The sequence below is a fragment of the Thunnus thynnus genome, chromosome 2 (genome assembly GCF_963924715.1).
Source record: "Thunnus thynnus chromosome 2, fThuThy2.1, whole genome shotgun sequence".
NCBI lineage: Eukaryota > Metazoa > Chordata > Actinopteri > Scombriformes > Scombridae > Thunnus > Thunnus thynnus.
In genome coordinates, this window is record NC_089518.1 from 29,633,368 (window position 1) to 29,655,523 (window position 22,156).

At 39.3% G+C, this 22,156-nt stretch overlaps 1 protein-coding gene across 2 annotated transcripts in view; it reads left to right on the top strand.

The window, feature by feature from the left end:
- LOC137200556 (zinc finger protein 883-like) overlaps positions 1 to 22,156 on the top strand; it is a 30,266-nt gene that overhangs the window by 3,805 nt on the left and 4,305 nt on the right. The window contains exons 3-5 of one of the 2 annotated variants that reach the window (XM_067615386.1): positions 3,970 to 4,569; positions 10,423 to 11,022; positions 16,358 to 16,957. In XM_067615386.1, the coding sequence (XP_067471487.1) occupies positions 3,970 to 4,569; positions 10,423 to 11,022; positions 16,358 to 16,957 (1,800 nt within the window). Of the gene's footprint in view, positions 1 to 3,969; positions 4,570 to 8,907; positions 9,204 to 10,422; positions 12,452 to 16,357; positions 16,958 to 22,156 lie in introns of those variants that run through there. The other variant, XM_067615387.1, reaches the window with a different exon arrangement.

A 22,156-nucleotide genomic window follows, 5' to 3' on the forward strand; every position in this document is an offset into this window, starting at 1 on the left:
TGGGCACAGTAAAACTGCATATGAGAACACACACAGGTGAGAAGCCGTACACATGTAGCACTTGTGAGAAAAGATTCTCTCAACTGGGCGCATTAAAACAGCATATAAGAACACACACAGGGGAGAAGCCGTACACATGTAATACTTGTCAGAAAAGATTCTCTAAGCCAGGCACATTAAAAATGCATATGAGAACACACACAGGGGAGAAGCCGTACACATGTAACATTTGTGAGAAAAGATTCTCTCAACTGTGCAAATTAAAAGTGCATATGAGAGTCCACACAGGTGAGAAGCCATACTCATGTAACACTTGTGAGAAAAGATTCTCTCAACAGGGCAACTTAAAACTGCATATGAGAACCCACACAGGTTAGAATTGGAATTCGAGAAAGTTTTGTCCAATGGGAGAAGAAAACAAGACTGTCTTCCTTACTCAGATATAAAAATATTAGTTCAGAAAAGTTCAAAAAAAATTCAGCTGTATGCTCACTTAAGTTTTAATATTGCCAAGTAGAGTCTTCTTGTCTGAGGTGTTTATTTTTCAGTTTTATAATTTATATATATTTTTTTCCCCCTGGTTTAAGGTGACACACACAAATTATAGATGATGTACTACATGGTGTAGTCAACACATTTTATTACCAATGAAATATTTTTGTCATGATGGCTTTTCAGACTGATACTTGTAATTTAATTGATTGGATGATTAGGAAAACTTAAAGTGACATTAAGTGTTAGTAATATGTACAATAAATGCCTAAACAAACAGACAACAAAATGCTTTGTTTCTGATCTCATGTATTTATTTTGATATTACCTTGCTTCATGAGATGATAATATTCAGGAAGTATACCAGGTTCATACATAGATAGATGACTTTATTAATCCCAAAGAGAAATCAAAGTGTTACAGCAGCCACTTCACATAAATCAAAATACAAAAACAATTAGGTATAGGTAAAAGAAACAAATAGAATTAAATGCTAATACACAATAACTTAATATACTAACTCAAGTATAAAAATAAATAGAATTACTAAAAAATAGAATAGAGACTAGAGATATCACTATAACATACCATTTGCTGAGTATACACTGCTCACTGATGTTAATATGCTATAGTACACTGTACATTAGTGCAAGACAGGTGGATGTTGATGAGGTAGTAAGATGCATGATTGTCCATGGATGTTACAATTGAGTGTAGATTGATTCTTAAATGATTTACTGGATGTATATACATATAATGACAGTATATACAGACAGTACTTAAAAGCTGATCAAAATATGAATCTGAAATATAACATGTGATGAATAATGTAATAAAATACAAGTCCAGGTGAGCAGTGTGTCTTCACTGTCAGAGGAGTCCCCTCTACCGACACAGAGGAGAGTCATTGTTCAGACTGATGGCAGTTGGCAGGACTGACTTCCTGTAGCGTTCTTTGTCACAGCGGAGCTGAATAAAATCTCTGACTGAAAGTGCTCCGCTGTTTGACTAGCAGGTCATGGAGGGGATGTGACATGTTTTCTTGATGTTTAACAGTTTGTGCAGCATCCTCCTCTCCACAACCAGCTCCAGTGTATCCAGAGGAGTCCCCAGAACACAACCAGCCTTCCTGATCACTTACTTCAGTATTTTTGTCCGTGGTTCTGATGCTGCTGCCCCAGCAGATAGCAGCGTAGAATATTGCACTCACCACAACAGGCTGGTAGAAGATTTGCAACATCTTACAGCACACATTAAATGATCTAAGCTTCCTCAAGAAGTAGAGTCTCCCCTGTCCCTTCCTGCAGACACCCTCTGTGTTGCATTTTCAGTCCAGTCTGTGGTCGAGGTGGATTCCAAGGTATCTTTATCCCTCCACCACCTCCACCTCCTGTCCAAGAATGGAAATGGTATTTATCCTAGCCCTGGTCCTCCTAAAATCAACAACCATCTCCTTGGTCTTGACTACAACAAATCCTAAAACTATAAGCAAATTATGTGAGGGTTTTTTTAGGCCAGTGGCTCCTTAAGAAATAACACACCATTTTGTGTGAGTGATGAACTGCACAGGTCAATAGGTCAACACATAAAGCTGCTATCTTTTACTCTGGTTGGCATGCTGCCTTAAATTAAGGAGTCTCCACAGGAGAAGCAGGAAAAGACTGAAGTTTCTACGTAAACATACTGATTAACAAAAAAAAAAAAAAACAACAGCTGTGAAATAAATGTACAATACAATAGTATTACAATTCTTTTTGCAATTGATATCAAAAACTGCACGAAATAGATCACTTTAAAGTGCAAGTACCTCAAAACTTTATGTAATGAATTTTCTCATGTCTGAGTTATGAGTTATTATGTCTAGTTTAAACACATAAAACTTCTGTGCAGTTACTGCCGCTAATTTAAGCCACAAATGGCAATGAGACATCTCGTTTCAACAAGCGGAACGAAAGAAAAAAAGATTCCGCTGTCGGAACTTAACAGTGTAACATCCAGCGGAAGTAAACAACACAGGAGCTAGTCACGTTAGCTGCTTGATACTGTGCGTGGAAGAAAACATCTCACTTGTAATAAAGCAACAATGTCTTCAGTTCAGTGTTTGAGAGAGTTAATGAACGAGCGACTAACTGCTGCTGCTGAAGAAATATTCCGAGTTTTTCAGAAAACTATCGTCGAGTACGAGGAAGTGATCGATCGTCAGAGCAGACTGCTGGATATCGTTTGGAAACCTGAAATAAAGTTACACCGAATAGGTTTGTACAAACAGAATTGTCTTTAAAAAGCAAACATGTGAACAAAACGGAAGAAATTCAAGATGTGTAAAACTGAAATGGGAACTAGAATTGAACATTAAACTGTCGAAGTAGCTCTAAAAGATGGAGGGAATCCAGATGGAAGAACTTCATTCGCTTTTTTATTACACCCCACATAAAAAATAAACCATTGGATGAGCAACAGCAATGCCGGAGACAGTGTGGGCAGATAAATGCTTATCACTCACATATTTTCTGGTTATGTATGAAAATACAAATATTCTGGGACAGGGTTATTCAGACTCTTCCCAGGGACCCCCGGATTTTGTAGCTGTGATTGATGCTTGGTGACATAACTCAAGAGAAGGACATCTATCTCTTCAAAAATCCTGATACTTGGATGTATCAGGGCTATTACAAGGAGCTGGTTGAGATGTGACCCTCCAAGACCAGGATAGTGGCTGGACATTGTGGTTCAGCGTTTTTACAATTTACAATCTCATTTAGCAGACACTTTTATCCAAAGTGACGTACAACAGAGAGTTGATACAACATGAGCAAGGATCTAATCAGGAGAGAACAATAAGAGTAATTGCCATAATGCTAAGTTTGAGTCCGATAGGACGTAGGTGCCAAGAGGAAGGGGCAATGCATAGAGTGCATAAAATGCATAGAAACAGTTTTTTTCCAGTCCATCAAGTGCAAAGGTGATGGCGAAAGAGCTGAGTCTTTAGTCTTTTTTTTAAAGATTTAGAGGGACTCTGCAGATTGGATGGAGATTGGTAACTTGTTTCACCACCAGGGAACTACAGAAGAGAGGAGTCAGGCTAGTGATTTAGGGCCCTGTTGTGGTGGTTGTACCAGGAGCCTTTCATTGGCAGATTGTAGTGAGCGGGAGGTAGTGTAGACCTGAATGAGGGAGTTCAGGTAGGTGGGAGCTGTTTTTTATTCCTGGTCTTGGGGCACCGCTGGCCTACATGTTTTAGATGTTTCTCCTTTCCAACACACCTGATTCAAATGATCAGTTTGTCATCAGGTGAATTATGCTCATACAAGTTCCAAATGATTTAAATACAGACAGACTTTATTTATTTGTGCCATTCCCACACACACCCCAATATGTTAAGATCCCAGTAGTTTAAGTGCATCCTTATGTGCTCAGATGTCTGGTTTTCTATCATCACATTAGTAACCTACTTCTTGTGTCCCTTTTTCCTTCCAGAGCTTCTACAGCAGCATGTCTGTGAGGAAGAGGAGGTTCTCACTGAACAGCAGCTCTGTAACCAGGAGAAGAACTCCAGTCTGGACCAAGAGGACCCAGAGCCTCCACAAATTAAAGAGGAACAGGAGGAAGTCTACACCAGTCTGGAGGGAGAGCAGCTGGTGCTGAAGCAAGAGACTGAAACCTTTATGTGGACTCCTACTTGTGAGGAAAGTGACAACAGTGAAGATCAGACGGAGGACTCTGATGAAACTGAGAGTGCAGCAGAGAAAGAGCATGTTGTAAGCATGTTAGTTAAAAGCTCAGTGGTATCAGAACCAAACAGTGATGACCAACTCCTCTCTCACAACTCTCATGTACTTGAGAGCCAAGATCACAAAGGAGGCAAACATGGAGACTCAGGATCAACCGGAAATGCAGAGACAGAACCCAAGAAGAGACATCACAGGAGAAAAAACCCCACTAACAATGAAGACAACTCTACCACATCAAAGATTCACAGTAATATTTATACAGGGAAAAAGTCTTTAAAATGCAACACGTATGGGAAAGCTTTCAAGTGCATGTCCAATTTGAACAAACACCTGAGAGTCCACACAGGTGAGAAGGCGTACCCATGTAACACTTGTGAGAAAAGCTTCTCTCACCCTAGTGCATTAAAAGTGCATATGAGAATCCACACAGGTGAGAAGCCATACACATGTAACACTTGTGAGAAAAGGTTCTCTCAACCTGGTGCATTAAAAGTGCATATGAGAATCCACACAGGTGAGAAGCCGTATCCATGTAACACTTGTGAGAAAAGATTCTCTGAGCTGGGCACATTAAAACAGCATATGAGAACACACACAGGGGAGAAGCCATACACATGTAACATTTGTGAGAAAAGATTCTCTCATCTGGGCACATTAAAAGTGCATATGAGAACACACACAGGGGAGAAGCCATACACATGTAACACTTGCGGGAAAAGATTCTCTCAACCTAGTGCATTAAATGTGCATATGAGAATCCACACTGGTGAGAAGCTGTACCCATGTAACGCTTGTGAGAAAATATTCTGTAAGCCTAGCGCATTAAAAGTGCATATGAGAATCCACACAGGTGAGAGGCCGTACCCATGTAACACTTGTGAGAAAAGATTCTCTCAACTGTGCAACTTAAACCTGCATATGAGAATCCACACAGGTGAGAAGCCGTACATATGTAACACTTGTGAGAAAAGGTTCTCTCAACTGGTCACATTAAAGCACCATATGAGAACACACACAGGTGAGAAGCCGTACACATGTAACATTTGTGAGAAAAGATTCTCTCATCTGTGCACATTAAAACACCATATGAGAGCACACACAGGTGAGAAGCCGTACAGATGTAACACTTGTGAGAAAAGATTCTCTAAACGTAGCACATTGAAAATGCATATGAGAGTCCACACAGGTGAGAAGCCGTACACATGTCACACTTGTGAGAAAAGATTCTTGCGTCTGCGTGCATTAAAACTGCATATGAGAACCCACACAGGTGAGAAGCCGTAAAATTGTAAAACTTGTGGAGAAGATTTCACACGTGGAGATCACTTGAAGATGCACATGAGAACACACAGTAGGAAAAGATTCTGTCAGATGTCAGACTTGAAAAGACACAAGAATTAATCCAGATACGAAGCCATATAATTACAAAACATGAGGGAGAGCTTTGTGTTGACTTTACAATATACATGAGAAGAACCCACTGCAACATGGAAAAGATTATATCGTGTCTGAATTGGAAAAAACAGTCCACACAAGCTAGAAGCCTTGTATTGGTGAAACGTTGCAGAGGATTCAGTTATTCATGGATAAAACACGCAAGAACATATAATGGCAGCACATGTTGACAATAAACAATCCATGAACAGGACAAACTTCCTGGTTTAACTTGAGATAATTTTTTTGTTGTTTTGTTGCTATAGAGATGACACACAAATTGTAGATGATGTACTACATGGTGTAGTCAACACATTTTATTACCAATAAAATATTTTTGACATGATGGCTTTTCAGACTGATACTTGTAATTTAATTGATTGGATGATTAGGAAAACTAAAAGTGACGTTAAGTGTTAGTAATACATACAATAAATGCCTAAACAAACATAGATAACAAAACGTTTAGTTTCTGATCTCATGTATTTATTTTGATATTACCTTGCTTCATGAGGTAATATTCAGGAAGTATACCAGGTTCATACATAGATAGATGACTTTATTAATCCCAAAGAGAAAGTAAAGTGTTACAGCAGCCACCTGACATAAATCAAAATACAAAATACAAAAACAATTAGGTATAAGTAAAATAAACAAATAGAATTAAATGCTAATATACAATAGCTTAACATAATAACTCAAATATTAAAAAAATAGAATTATTAAAAATAGAATAGAGACTAGAGATATCACTATAATATACCATTTGCTGAGTATACACTGCTCACTGATGTTAATATGCTATAGTACACTGTACTTTAATGCAAGACAGGTGGATGTTGATGAGGTAGTAAGATGCATGATTGTCCATGGATGTTACAATTGAGTGTAGATTGATACTTGGATGATTTACTGAATATAAATACTTGTAATAACAGTATATACAGACAGTATTTTAAAGAGTATCAAAATATTAACCTGAAATATAACATGTGATGGATAATGTAATAAAATAAAAAGTCCAGGTGAGCAGTGTGTCTTCACTGTCAGAGGAGTCCCCTCTACCGACACAGAGGAGAGTCATTGTACAGACTGATGGCAGTTGGTAGGAATGACTTCCTGTAGCGTTGATTGATTGATTGATTTATTGAATGGACAGTGTGCAGTTTAAAACATTAAAGATGGACTGCACCAGAGTTAGCTTGAAGCTAATTTGCATCTGTAGTCCCCGCATCTGACTCAATGGTCACACAGCTGATTGGTTTTTAGTACATGTCTGGTCTTGAATGCATTGATATACTACAGTTCTTCATATCATCAGGTAGGGCATTCCACTGAGTTGTGGCTTTCACAGAAAAAGCTGACTGGCCAAATGCAGTGCGACAAAATGGTGTGATACAATCTTTTATAGAGGATATACTGGAGGATCTAATAGAACCTACTGAGCGAGTGTACACAAAGTCGCATAGTGGAGGAGGGGCCAAACCATTTAAAATCTTATAAACTAGGCACAAATTTGAGAATAATCTAAAATTCTCAAATCTCAGTAAATTGTATTTCTCCAGTACCCTACAGTGATGGAAATGCATTGGCTTTTTGTCCAGAGTTTTTAAAGTTTGTTTGTATAAGGACTCAAGAGGTTTTATGGCTGTTTCTCCAGCCTGCCCCCAACTTGTGATGCAATAAGACATGGGAAAGAATCATAGCATGCATAAATATCTTGGCTGTGACCAAAGTGAGACAGTTTCTAATATGTCTAAAATTTGCTTAGTTGTACTTTACGGTTTTAACTGTTTTTTTTAACATGTTTCTTAAACTTCAAATTTGGATCCAGTGTCACACCAAAATATTTAAAATCAGTAACTATGTCACTTTTTTCACCTTTGATGAAAATATCAGCGTTAGGAGGTTGTACCATAGTCTCAAAGAAAAACATACCCTTTGTCTTGTTTACATTTAGACTCAGACATGATTGATCAAACCAATGTGTGATCCTTTGCAATGTGATTCTGAGCTTAGCAGCAGCTAACTCAGCTGTTTTTGCATGTGTGTACACAACAGTGTCGTCTGCATACATTTGTACATCAGGACACTGTTGAGGGAGGTCATTAATATATAGGCTAAATAATAGGAGACCTAACACTGACCCTTGTGGAACACCCATTGTGCTCTTCATGTTACTGGACAGTGTGTCACCAACTTAAACACATTGTCTCCTATTAGATAAATATGAAGACATCCATGCCAGTGCTCCAGATGAGAAGTTAAATTTAGAGAGTTTTGATATTAAAACATCATGATTGACTGTGTCAAATGCTTTACACAGATCTAAAAATACAGCACCAACTACTCCTCCTTTGTCAAGTCTTGGATTTACTTTGCTCTATTAAGTGCAAGGTAGCAGTTTTGGTGGAATGATTTGCTCTAAAGCCAAATTGCATACAATGTAGACCAAAATTGCTTGTGTTAAGAAATGTTGTCAGTTGTTAAACAGCAGAGCTGAATAAAATCTCTGACTGAAAGTGCTCCGCTGTTTGACCAGCAGGTCATGGAGGGGATGTGACATGTTTTCCATGATGTTTCCAGTTTGTGCAGCATCCTCCTCTCCACAACCAGCTCCAGTGTATCCAGAGGAGTCCCCAGAACACAACCAGCCTTCCTGATCACTTACTTCAGTATTTTTGTCCGTGGTTCTGATGCTGCTGCCCCAGCAGATGGCAGCACAGAATATTGCACTCGCCACAACAGGCTGGTAGAAGATTTGCAACATCTTACTGCACATATTAAATGATCTAAGCTTCCTCAAGAAGTAGAGTCTCCCCTGTCCCTTCCTGCAGACACCCTCTGTGTTGCATTTTCAGTCCAGTCTGTTGTCGAGGTGGATTCCAAGGTATCTTTATCCCTCCACCACCTCCACCTCCTTTCCAAGAATGGAAATAGTGTTTAACCTAGCCCTGGTCCTCCTAAAATTCACAACAACAACAACAAGAAACAGCTGTGAAATAAATATTACAATTCTTTGTGCAATTGATATCCAAAACTGCACGAAATAGATCACTTTAAAGTGCAAGTACCTCAAACCTTTATGTAATGATTTTTCTCATATCTGAGTTATGAGTTATTATGTCTAGTTTAAACACAAAAAAAATCTATGCAGTTACTGTTGCTTATTTAAGCCACAAATGGCAATGAGACATCTCGTTTCAACAAGCGGAACAAAAGAAAAACAATACGATTCCGCTGTCGGAACTTAACAGTGTAACATTCAGCGGAAGTAAACAACACAGGAGCTAGTCACATTAGCTGCTTTGTTCTGTGCGTGGAAGAAGTCTCTCAGTAGGACAGTAAAACATCTCACTTGTAATTAAGCAACAATGTCTTCAGTTGAGTGTTTGAGAGAGTTAATGAACGAGCGACTAACTGCTGCTGCTGAAGAAATATTCCGAGTTTTTCAGAAAACTATCGTCGAGTACGAGGAAGAGATCAATCGTCAGAGCAGACTGCTGGATATCGTTTGGAAACCTGAAATAAAGTTACAGAGAATAGGTTTGTACAAGCAGAATTATCCTTAAAAAACAAACATGTGAACAAAACGGAAGAAATTCAAGATGTGTAAAACTGAAATGGGAACTAAAATTGAACATTAAACTGTCGAAGTAGCTGTAAAAGATGGAGGGAATCCAGATGGAAGAACTTCATTCGCTTTTTTATTACACTCCACATAAAAAATAAACAATTGGATGAGCAACAGCAATGCCGGAGACAGTGTGGGCAGATAAATGCCTATCACTCACATATTTTCTGGTTATGTATGAAAATACAAACATTCTGGGACAGGGTTATTCAGACTCTTCCCAGGGACCCCCGGATTTTGTAGCTGTGATTGATGCTTGGTGACATAACTCAAGAGAAGGACATCTATCTCTTCAAAATCCTGATACTTGGATGTATAAGGGCTATTACAAAGAGCTGATTGAGATGTGACCCTCCAAGACCAGGATAGTGGCTGGACATTGTGGTTCAGTGTTTTTACAATTTACAATCTCATTTAGCAGACGCTTTTATTCAAAGTGATGTACAACCGAGAGTTGATACAACATGAGCAAGGATCTAATCAGGAGAGAACAATAAGAGTAAGTGCCATAATGCTAAGTTTGAGTCCGATAGGACGTAGGTGTCAACAGGAAGGGGCAATGCATAGAGTGCATAAAATGCATAGAAACAGTTTTTTTCCAGTCCATCAAGTGCAAAGGTGATGGCGAAAGAGCTGAGTCTTTAGTCTTTTTTTTAAGATTTAGAGGGACTCTGCAGATCGGATGGAGATTGGTAACTTGTTTCACCACCAGGGAACTACAGAAGAGAGGAGTCAGGCTAGTGATTTAGGGCCCTGTTGTGGTGGTTGTACTAGGAGCCTTTCATTGGCCGAGGGTAGTAAGCGAGAGGGAGTGTAGACCTGAATGAGGGAGTTCAGTTAGGTGGGAGCTGTTTTTTATTCCTGGTCTTGGGGCACCGCTGGCCTACATGCTTTAGATGTTTCTCCTTTCCAACACATCTGATTCAAATGATCAGTTTTCATCAGGTGAATTATGCTCATATAAGTTCCAAATGATTTAAATACAGACAGACTTTATTTATTTGTGCCATTCCCACACACACCCCCGTACGTTAAGATCCCAGTAGTTTAAATGCATCCTTATGTGCTCAGATGTCTGGTTCTCTATCATCACATTAGTAACCTACTTCTTGTATCCCTTTTTCCTTCCAGAACTTCTACAGCAGCATGTCTGTGAGGAAGAGGAGGTTCTCACTGACCAGCAGCTCTGTAACCAGGAGAGGAACTCCAGTCTGGACCAAGAGGACCCAGAGCCTCCACAGATTAAAGAGGAACAGGAGGAAGTCTACACCAGTCTGGAGGGAGAACAGCTGGTGCTGAAGCAAGAGACTGAAACCTTTATGTGGACTCCTACTTGTGAGGAAAGTGACAGCAGTGAAGATCAGACGGAGGACTCTGATGAAATTCAGAGTGCAGCAGAGAAAGAGCATATTGTGAGCATGTTAGTTAAAAGCTCAGTGGTATCAGAACCAAACGGTGATGACCAACTCCTCTCTCACAACTCTCATGTACTTGAGAGCCAAGATCACAAAGGAGGCAAACATGGAGACTCAGGATCAACCGGAAATGCAGAGACAGAACCCAAGAAGAGACATCACAGGAGAAAAAATCCCACTAACAATGAAGACAACTCTACCACATCAAAGATTAACAGTAATATTTATACAGGGAAAAAGTCTTTGAAATGCAACACGTATGGGAAAGCTTTCAAGTGCAAGTCCAATTTGAACAAACACCTGAGAGTCCACACAGGTGAGAAACCGTATCCATGTAACAATTGTGAGAAAAGGTTCTCTCGACCTGGTGCATTAAAAGTGCATATGAGAGTCCACACAGGTGAGAAGCTGTATCCATGTAACACTTGTGAGAAAAGCTTCTCTGAGCGGGGCACATTAAAACAGCATATGAGAACACACACAGGGGAGAAGCCATACACATGTAACATTTGTGAGAAAAGATTCTCTGAGCTGGGCACATTAAAAATGCATATGAGAACACACACAGGGGAGAAGCCATACACATGTAACACTTGTGGAAAAAGATTCTCTCAACCTAGTACATTAAATGTGCATATGAGATTCCACACAGGTGAGAAGCTGTACCCATGCAACACTTGTGAGAAAATATTCTGTAAGCCTAGCACATTAAAAGTGCATATGAGAATCCACACAGGTGAGAAGCCGTACCCATGTAACACTTGTGAGAAAAGATTCTCTCAACTGTGCAGCTTAAACCTGCATATGAGAATCCACACAGGTGAGAAGCCGTATATATGTAACACTTGTGAGAAAAGGTTCTCTCGACTGATCACATTAAAGGACCATATGAGAACACACACAGGTGAGAAGCCGTACATATGTAACACTTGTGAGAAAAGGTTCTCTCGACTGGTCACATTAAAGGACCATATGAGAACACACACAGGTGAGAAGCCGTACACATGTAACATTTGTGAGAAAAGATTCTCTCATCTGTGCACATTAAAACACCACATGAGAACACACACAGGTGAGAAGCCATACATATGTAACACTTGTGAGAAAAGGTTCTCTCGACTGGTCGCATTAAAGGACCATATGAGAACACACACAGGTGAGAAGCCGTACACATGTAACACTTGTGAGAAAAGATTCTCTAAACGTAGCACATTGAAAATTCATATGAGAGTCCACACAGGTGAGAGACCGTAAACATGTCATAGATAGATGACTTTATTAATCCCAAAGAGAAATTAAAGTGTTACAGCAGCCACCTGACATAAATCAAAATACGAAATACAAAAACAATTAGGTATAGGTAAAAGAAACAAATAGAATTAAATGCTAATATACAATAGCTTAACATAATAACTCAAATATTAAAAAAATAGAATTATTAAAAATAGAATAGAGACTAGAGATATCACTATAATATACCATTTGCTGAGTATACACTGCTCACTGATGTTGATATGCTATAGTACACTGTACATTAGTGCAAGACAGGTGGATGTTGATGAGGTAGTAAGATGCATGATTGTCCATGGATGTTACAATTGAGTGTAGATTGATACTTGAATGATTTACTGAATATAAATACTTGTAATAACAGTATATACGGACAGTATTTTAAAGAGTATCAAAATATTAACCTGAAATATAACATGTGATGGATAATGTAATAAAATAAAAAGTCCAGGTGAGCAGTGTGTCTTCACTGTCAGAGGAGTCCCCTCTACCGACACAGAGGAGAGTCATTGTACAGACTGATGGCAGTTGGTAGGAATGACTTCCCGTAGCGTTGATTGATTGATTGATTGATTGATTGAATGGACAGTGCGCAGTTTGAAACATTAAAGATGCACTGCACCAGAGTTAGCTTGAAGCTAATATGCATCTGTAGTCCCCGACAAAAAACATACAACAGCACAACAACAAACAGTAAAAAGCACCCCCCCCCCCCCACCCCAGAAAGAAAAAAACAACAACATACACAATACAAAATACAAAGCTGCACACAGGACATCACATACACCCACAATGTCAATTAGAAATAATGTAAACTAAACTCCATTGAGTCACACAGCTGAGTTGAGATTGGTCTTTAGTACATGTTTCAGTCTGGTCTTGAATGCATTGATATACTACAGTTCTTCATATCATCAGGTAGGGCATTCCACTGAGTTGTGGCTTTCACAGAGAAAGCTGACTGGCCAAATGCAGTGCGACGAAATGGTGTGATACAATCTTTTATAGAGGATATACTGGAGGATCTAATAGATCCTACTGAGCGAGTGTACACAAAGTTGCATAGTGGAGGAGGGGCCAAACCATTTAAAATTTTATAAACTAGACACAAATTTGAGAATAATCTAAAATTCTCAAAGCCCAGTAAATTGCATTTCTCTAGTACCCTACAGTGATGTAAATGCATTGGCTTTTTGTCCAGAGTTTTTAAAGTTTGCTTGTATAAGGACTCAAGAGGTTTTATGGCTGTTTCTCCAGCCTGCCCCCAACTTGTGATGCAGTAAGACATGGGAAAGAATCATAGCATGCATAAATATCTTGGCTGTGACCAAAGTGAGACAGTTCCTAATATGTCTAAAATTTGCCAAGTTGTACTTTACGGATTTAACTGTTTTTTTAACATGTTTCTTAAACTTCAAATTTGGATCCAGTGTCACACCAAAATATCTAAAATCAGTAACTATGTCACTTTTTTCACCTTTGATGAAAATATCAGCGTTAGGAGGTTGTACCATAGTCTCAAAGAAAAACATACCCTTTGTCTTGTTTACATTTAGACTCGGACATGATTGATCAAACCAATGTGTGATCCTTTGCAATGCGATTCTTAGCTTAGCAGCAGCTAACTCAGCTGTTTTTGCATGTGTGTACACAACGGTGTCGTCTGCATACATTTGTAGTTCTACATCAGGACACTGTTGAGGGACGTCATTAATGTATAGGCTAAATAATAGGAGACCTAACACTGACCCTTGTGGAACACCCATTGTGCTCTTCATGTTACTGGACAGTGTGTCACCAACTTAAACACATTGTCTGCTATTAGATAAATATGAAGACATCCATGCCAGTGCTCCAGATGAGAAGTTAAATTTAGAGAGTTTTGATATTAAAACATCATGATTGACTGTGTCAAATGCTTTACGCAGATCTAAAAATACAGCACCAACTACTCCTCCTTTGTCAAGTCTTGGATTTACTTTGCTCTATTAAGTGCAAGGTAGCAGTTTTGGTGGAATGATTTGCTCTAAAGCCAAATTGCATACAATGTAGACCAAAATTGCTTGTGTTAAGAAATGTTGTCAGTTGTTAAACAGCAGAGCTGAATAAAATCTCTGACTGAAAGTGCTCCGCTGTTTGATCAGCAGGTCTTGGAGGGGATGTGACATGTTTTCCATGATGTTTAACAGTTTGTGCAGCATCCTCCTCTCCACAACCAGCTCCAGTGTATCCAGAGGAGTCCCCAGAACACAACCAGCCTTCCTGATCACTTACTTCAGTATTTTTGTCCGTGGTTCTGATACTGCTGCCCCAGCAGATAGCAGCACAGAATATTGCACTCGGCACAACAGGCTGGTAGAAGATTTGCAACATCTTACTGCACATATTAAATGATCTAAGCTTCCTCAAGAAGTAGAGTCTCCCCTGTCCCTTCCTGCAGACACCCTCTGTGTTGCATTTTCAGTCCAGTCTGTGGTCGAGGTGGATTCCAAGGTATCTTTATCCCTCCACCACCTCCACCTCCTTTCCAAGAATGGAAATAGTGTTTAACCTAGCCCTGGTCCTCCTAAAATTCACAACAACAACAAGAAACAGCTGTGAAATAAATATTACAATTCTTTGTGCAATTGATATCCAAAACTGCACGAAATAGATCACTTTAAAGTGCAAGTACCTCAAACCTTTATGTAATGAATTTTCTCATGTCTGAGTTATGAGTTATTATGTCTAGTTTAAACACATAAAACTTCTATGCAGTTACTGTTGCTTATTTAAGCCACAAATGACACTGAGACATCTCGTTTCAACAAGCGGAACGAAAAAAAAATACGATTCCGCTGTCGGAACTTAACAGTGTAACATCCAGCGGAAGTAAACAACACAGGAGCTAGTCACATTAGCTTCTTTGTCCTGTGCTTGGAAGAAGTCTCTCAGCAGGACAATGAGACATCTCGCTTGTAATTAAGCAACAATGTCTTCAGTTCAGTGTTTGAGAGAGTTCATCAACGAGCGACTAACTGCTGCTGCTGAAGAAATATTCCGAGTTTTTCAGACAATTATCGTTGATTACGAGGAAGTGATCAATCGTCAGAGCAGACTGCTGGATATCGTTTGGAAACCTGAAATAAAGTTACAGAGAATAGGTTTGTACAAGCAGAATTATCTTTAAAAAGAACATGTGAACAAAATGGAAGAAATTCAAGATATGTAAAACTGAAATGGGAACTAGAATTGAACATTAAACTGTCGAAGTAGCTCTAAAAGATGGAGGGAATCCAGATGGAAGAACTTAATTCGCTTTTTTATTACACTCCACATAAAAAATAAATCATTGGATGAATAACAGCAATTCCGGAGACAGTGTGGGCAGATAAATGCCTATCATTCACATATTTTCTGGTTATGTATGAAAATACAAACATTCTGGGACAGGGTTATTCAGACTCTTCCCAGGGACCCCCGGATTTTGTAGCTGTGATTGATGCTTGGTGACATAACTCAAAAGAAGGACATCTATCTCTTCAAAATCCTGATACTTGGATGTATAAGGGCTATTACTAGGAGCTGGTTGAGATGTTACCCTCCAAGACCAGGACAGTGGCTGGACATTGTGGTTCAGTGTTTTTACAATTTACAATCTCATTTAGCAGACACTTTTATCCAAAGTGACGTACAACAGAGAGTTGATACAACATGAGCAAGGATCTAGTCAGGAGAGAACAATATGAGTAAGTGCCATAATGCTAAGTTTGAGTCCGATAGGATGTAGGTGCCAACAGGAAGGGGCAATGGATAGAGTGCATAAAATGCACAGAAGCAGATTTTTTCCAGTCCATCAAGTGCAAAGGTGATGGCGAAAGAGCTGAGTCTTTAGTCTTTTTTTTAAAGATTTAGAGGGACTCTGCAGATCGGATGGAGATTGGTAACTTGTTTCACCACCAGGGAACTACAGAAGAGAGGAGTCAGGCTAGTGATTTAGGGCCCTGTTGTGGTGGTTGTACCAGGAGCCTTTCATTGGCAGAGCGTAGTGAGCGGGAGGGAGTGTAGACCTGAATGAGGGAGTTCAGGTAGGTGGGAGCTGTTTTTTATTCCTGGTCTTGGGGCACCGCTGGCCTACATGCTTTAGATGTTTCTCCTTTCCAACACACCTGATTCAAATGATCAGTTTTCATCAGGTGAATTATGCTCATATAAGTTCCCAATGATTTAAATACAGACAGACTTTATTTATTTGTGCCATTCCCACACACACCCCCATATGTTAAGATCCCAGTAGTTTAAATGCATCCTTATGTGCTCAGATGTCTGGTTCTCTATCATCACATTAGTAACCTACTTCTTGTGTCCCTTTTTCCTTCCAGAACTTCTACAGCAGCATGTCTGTGAGGAAGAGGAGGTTCTCACTGACCAGCAGCCCTGTAACCAGGAGAGGAACTCCAGGCTGGACCAAGAGGGCCCAGAGCCTCCACAGATTAAAGAGGAACAGGAGGAAGTCTACACCAGTCTGGAGGGAGAACAGCTGGTGCTGAAGCAAGAGACTGAAACCTTTATGTGGACTCCTACTTGTGAGGAAAGTGACAACAGTGAAGATCAGACAGAGGACTCTGATGAAACTCAGAGTGCAGCAGAGAAAGAGCATGTTGTGAGCATGTTAGTTAAAAGCTCAGTGGTATCAAAACCAAACAGTGATGACCAACTCCTCTCTCACAACTCTCATGTACTTGAGAGCCAAGATCACAAAGGAGGCAAACATGGAGACTCAGGATCAACCAGAAATGCAGAGACAGAACCCAAGAAGAGACATCACAGGAGAAAAAATCCCACTAACAATGAAGACAACTCTACCACATCAAAGATTCACAGTAATATTTATACAGGGAAAAAGTCTTTAAAATGCAACACGTATGGGAAAGCTTTCAAGTGCAAGTCCAATTTGAACAAACACCTGAGAGTCCACACAGGTGAGAAGCCGTACCCATGTAACACTTGTGAGAAAAGCTTCTCTCGCCCTAGCGGATTAAAAATGCATATGAGAATCCACACAGGTGAGAAGCCGTATCCATGTAACACTTGTGAGAAAAGGTTCTCTCAACTTGGTGCATTAAAAGTGCATATGAGAATCCACACAGGTGAGAAGCCGTATCCATGTAACACTTGTGAGAAAAGATTCTCTGAGCGGGGCACATTAAAACAGCATATGAGAACACACACAGGGGAGAAGCCATACACATGTAACTCTTGTGAGAAAAGATTCTCTGAGCTGGGCACATTAAAAATGCATATGAGAACACACACAGGGGAGAAGCCATACACATGTAACACTTGTGGGAAAAGATTCTCTCAACCTAGTGCATTAAATGTGCATATGAGAATCCACACTGGTGAGAAGCTGTACCCATGTAACACTTGTGAGAAAATATTCTGTAAGCCTAGCACATTAAAAGTGCATATGAGAATCCATACAGGTGAGAAGCCGTACATATGTAACACTTGTGAGAAAAGATTCTCTCAACTGTGCAACTTAAACCTGCATATGAGACTCCACACAGGTGAGAAGCCGTACATATGTAACACTTGTGAGAAAAGGTTCTCTAGACTGGTCACATTAAAGCACCATATGAGAACACACACAGGTGAGAAGCCGTACAGATGTAACACTTGTGAGAAAAGATTCTCTCATCTGTGCACATTAAAACACCATATGAGAACACACACAGGTGAGAAGCCGTACAGATGTAACACTTGTGAGAAAAGATTCTCTCAACGTAGCACATTGAAAATTCATATGAGAGTCCACACAGGTGAGAGACCGTAAACATGTCACACGTGTGAGAAAAGATTCTTGCGTCTGCGTGCATTAAAACTGCATATGAGAACCCACACAGGTGAGAAGCCATAAAATTGTAAAACTTGTGGAGAAGATTTCACACGTGGAGATCACTTGAAGATGCACATGAGAACACACAGTAGGAAAAGATTCTGTCAGATGTCAGACTTGAAAAGACAAGAATTAATCCAGATACGAAGCCATATAATTACAAAACATGAGGGAGAGCTTTGTGTTGACTTTACAATATACATGAGAAGAACCCACTGCAACATGGAAAAGATTATATCGTGTCTGAATTGGAAAAAACAGTCCACACAAGCTAGACGCCTTGTATTGGTGAAACGTTGCAGAGGATTCATTTATTCATGGATAAAACACACAAGAACATATAATGGCAGCACATGTTGACAATAAACAATCCATGAACAGGACAAACTTCCTGATTTAACTTGAGATAATTTTTTTGTTGTTTTGTTGCTATAGAGATGACACACAAATTGTAGATGATGTACTACATGGTGTAGTCAACACATTTTATTACCAATAAAATATTTTTGACATGATGGCTTTTCAGACTGATACTCGTAATTTAATTGATTGGATGATTAGGAAAACTAAAAGTGACGTTAAGTGTTAGTAATACATACAATAAATGCCTAAACAAACATAGATAACAAAACGTTTAGTTTCTGATCTCATGTATTTATTTTGATATTACCTTGCTTCATGAGATAATATTCAGGAAGTATACCAGGTTCATACATAGATAGATGACTTTATTAATCCCAAAGAGAAATTAAAGTGTTACAGCAGCCACCTGACATAAATCAAAATACGAAATACAAAAACAATTAGGTATAGGTAAAAGAAACAAATAGAATTAAATGCTAATATACAATAGCTTAATATACTAACTCAAATATTAAATAAATAGAATTATTACAAATAGAATAGAGACTAGAGATATCACTATAATATACCATTTGCTGAGTATACACTGCTCACTGATGTTAATATGCTATAGTACACTGTACATTAGTGCAAGACAGGTGGATGTTGATGACGTAGTAAGATGCATGATTGTCCATGGATGTTACAATTGAGTGTAGATTGATACTTGAATGATTTACTGAATATAAATACTTGTAGTAACAGTATATACGGACAGTATTTTAAAGAGTATCAAAATATTAACCTGAAATATAACATTTGATGGATAATGTAATAAAATAAAAAGTCCAGGTGAGCAGTGTGTCTTCACTGTCAGAGGAGTCCCCTCTACCGACACAGAGGAGAGTCATTGTACAGACTGATAGCAGTTGGTAGGAATGACTTCCCGTAGCGTTGATTGATTGATTGATTGATTGATTGAATGGACAGTGCGCAGTTTGAAACATTAAAGATGCACTGCACCAGAGTTAGCTTGAAGCTAATTTGGAGGCTAATTTGCATCTGTAGTCCCTGACAAAAAACATACAACAGCACAACAACAAACAGTAAAAAGCACCCCCCCCCCCCCCCCCCCCCCCAAGAAAAAAAAAAACAACATACACAATACAAAATACAAAGCTGCACACAGCACATCACATACACCCACAATGTCAATTAGAAATAATGTAAACTAAACTCCATTGAGTCACACAGCTGAGTTGAGATTGGTCTTTAGTACATGTTTCAGTCTGGTCTTGAATGCATTGATATACTACAGTTCTTCATATCATCAGGTAGGGCATTCCACTGAGTTGTGGCTTTCACAGAGAAAGCTGACTGGCCAAATGCAGTGCGACGAAATGGTGTGATACAATCTTTTATAGAGGATATACTGGAGGATCTAATAGATCCTACTGAGCGAGTGTACACAAAGTTGCATAGTGGAGGAGGGGCCAAACCATTTAAAATTTTATAAACTAGACACAAATTTGAGAATAATCTAAAATTCTCAAATCTCAGTAAATTGTATTTCTCCAGTACCCTACAGTGATGGAAATGCATTGGCTTTTTGTCCAGAGTTTTTAAAGTTTGTTTGTATAAGGACTCAAGAGGTTTTATGGCTGTTTCTCCAGCCTGCCCCCAACTTGTGATGCAATAAGACATGGGAAAGAATCATAGCATGCATAAATATCTTGGCTGTGACCAAAGTGAGAAAGTTCCTAATATGTCTAAAATTTGCTAAGTTGTACTTTACGGTTTTAACTGTTTTTTTTAACATGTTTCTTAAACTTCAAATTTGGATCCAGTGTCACACCAAAATATTTAAAATCAGTAACTATGTCACTTTTTTCACCTTTGATGAAAATATCAGCGTTAGGAGGTTGTACCATAGTCTCAAAGAAAAACATACCCTTTGTCCTGTTTACATTTAGACTCAGACATGATTGATCAAACCAATGTGTGATCCTTTGCAATGCGATTCTTAGCTTAGCAGCAGCTAACTCAGCTGTTTTTGCATGTGTGTACACAACGGTGTCGTCTGCATACATTTGTAGTTCTACATCATGACACTGTTGAGGGAGGTCATTAATATATAGGTTAAATAATAGGAGACCTAACACTGACCCTTGTGGAACACCCATTGTGCTCTTCATGTTACTGGACAGTGTGTCACCAACTTAAACACATTGTCTCCTATTAGATAAATATGAAGACATCCATGCCAGTGCTCCAGATGAGAAGTTAAATTTAGAGAGTTTTGATATTAAAACATCATGATTGACTGTGTTGAATGCTTTATGCAGATCTAAAAATACAGCACCAACTACTCCTCCTTTGTCAAGTCTTGATTTACTTTGCTCTATTAAGTGCAAGGTAGCAGTTTTGGTGGAATGATTTGCTCTAAAGCCAAATTGCATACAATGTAGACCAAAATTGCTTGTGTTAAGAAATGTTGTCAGTTGTTAAACAGCAGAGCTGAATAAAATCTCTGACTGAAAGTGCTCCGCTGTTTGACCAGCAGGTCATGGAGGGGATGTGACATGTTTTCCATGATCTTTCCAGTTTGTGCAGCATCCTCCTCTCCACAACCAGCTCCAGTGTATCCAGAGGAGTCCCCAGAACACAACCAGCCTTCCTGATCACTTACTTCAGTATTTTTGTCCGTGGTTCTGATGCTGCTGCCCCGGCAGATAGCAGCACGGAATATTGCACTCGCCACAACAGGCTGGTAGAAGATTTGCAACATCTTACTGCACATATTAAATGATCTAAGCTTCCTCAAGAAGTAGAGTCTCCCCTGTCCCTTCCTGCAGACACCCTCTGTGTTGCATTTTCAGTCCAGTCTGTTGTCGAGGTGGATTCCAAGGTATCTTTATCCCTCCACCACCTCCACCTCCTCTCCAAGAATGGAAATGGTATTTATCCTAGCCCTGGTCCTCATCTCGTTTCAACAAGCGGAACGAAAAACAAATACGATTCCGCTGTCGGGAAATTAACAGTGTAACATCCAGCGGAAGTAAACAACACAGGAGCTAATCACGTTAGCTGCTTGGAAGAAGTCTCAGCAGGACAATGAGACATCTCACTTGTAATTAAGCAACAATGTCTTCAATTCAGTGTTTGAGAGAGTTCATCAACGAGCGACTAACTGCTGCTGCTGAAGAAATATTCCGAGTTTTTCAGACAATTATCGTTGATTACGAGGAAGAGATCGATCGTCAGCGCAGACTGCTGGATATCGTTTGGAAACCTGAAATAAAGTTACAGAGAATAGGTTTGTACAAGCAGAATTATCTTTAAAAAGCAAACATGTGAACAAAACGGAAAAAATTCAAAATATGTAAAACTGAAATGGGAACTAGAATTGAACATTAAACTGTCGAAGTACATTCTGGGACAGGGTTATTCAGACTCTTCCCAGGGACCCCCGGATTTTGTAGCTGTGATTGATGCTTGGTGACATAACTCAAGAGAAGGACATCTATCTCTTCAAAATCCTGATACTTGGATGTATAAGGGCTATTACTAGGAGCTGGTTGAGATGTGACCCTCCAAGACCAGGATAGTGGCTGGACATTTTGGTTCAGTGTTTTTACAATTTACAATCTCATTTAGCAGACACTTTTATCCAAAGTGACGTACAACAGAGAGTTGATACAACATGAGCAAGGATCTAGTCAGGAGAGAACAATAAGAGTAAGTGCCATAATGCTAAGTTTGAGTCCGATAGGACATAGGTGCCAACAGGCAGAGGCAATGCATAGAGTGCATAGAATGCATAGAAACAGTTTTTTTTCCAGTCCATCAAGTGCAAAGGTGATGGCGAAAGAGCTGAGTCTTTAGTCTTTTTAAAGATTTAGAGGGACTCTGCGGATCAGATGGAGATTGGTAACTTGTT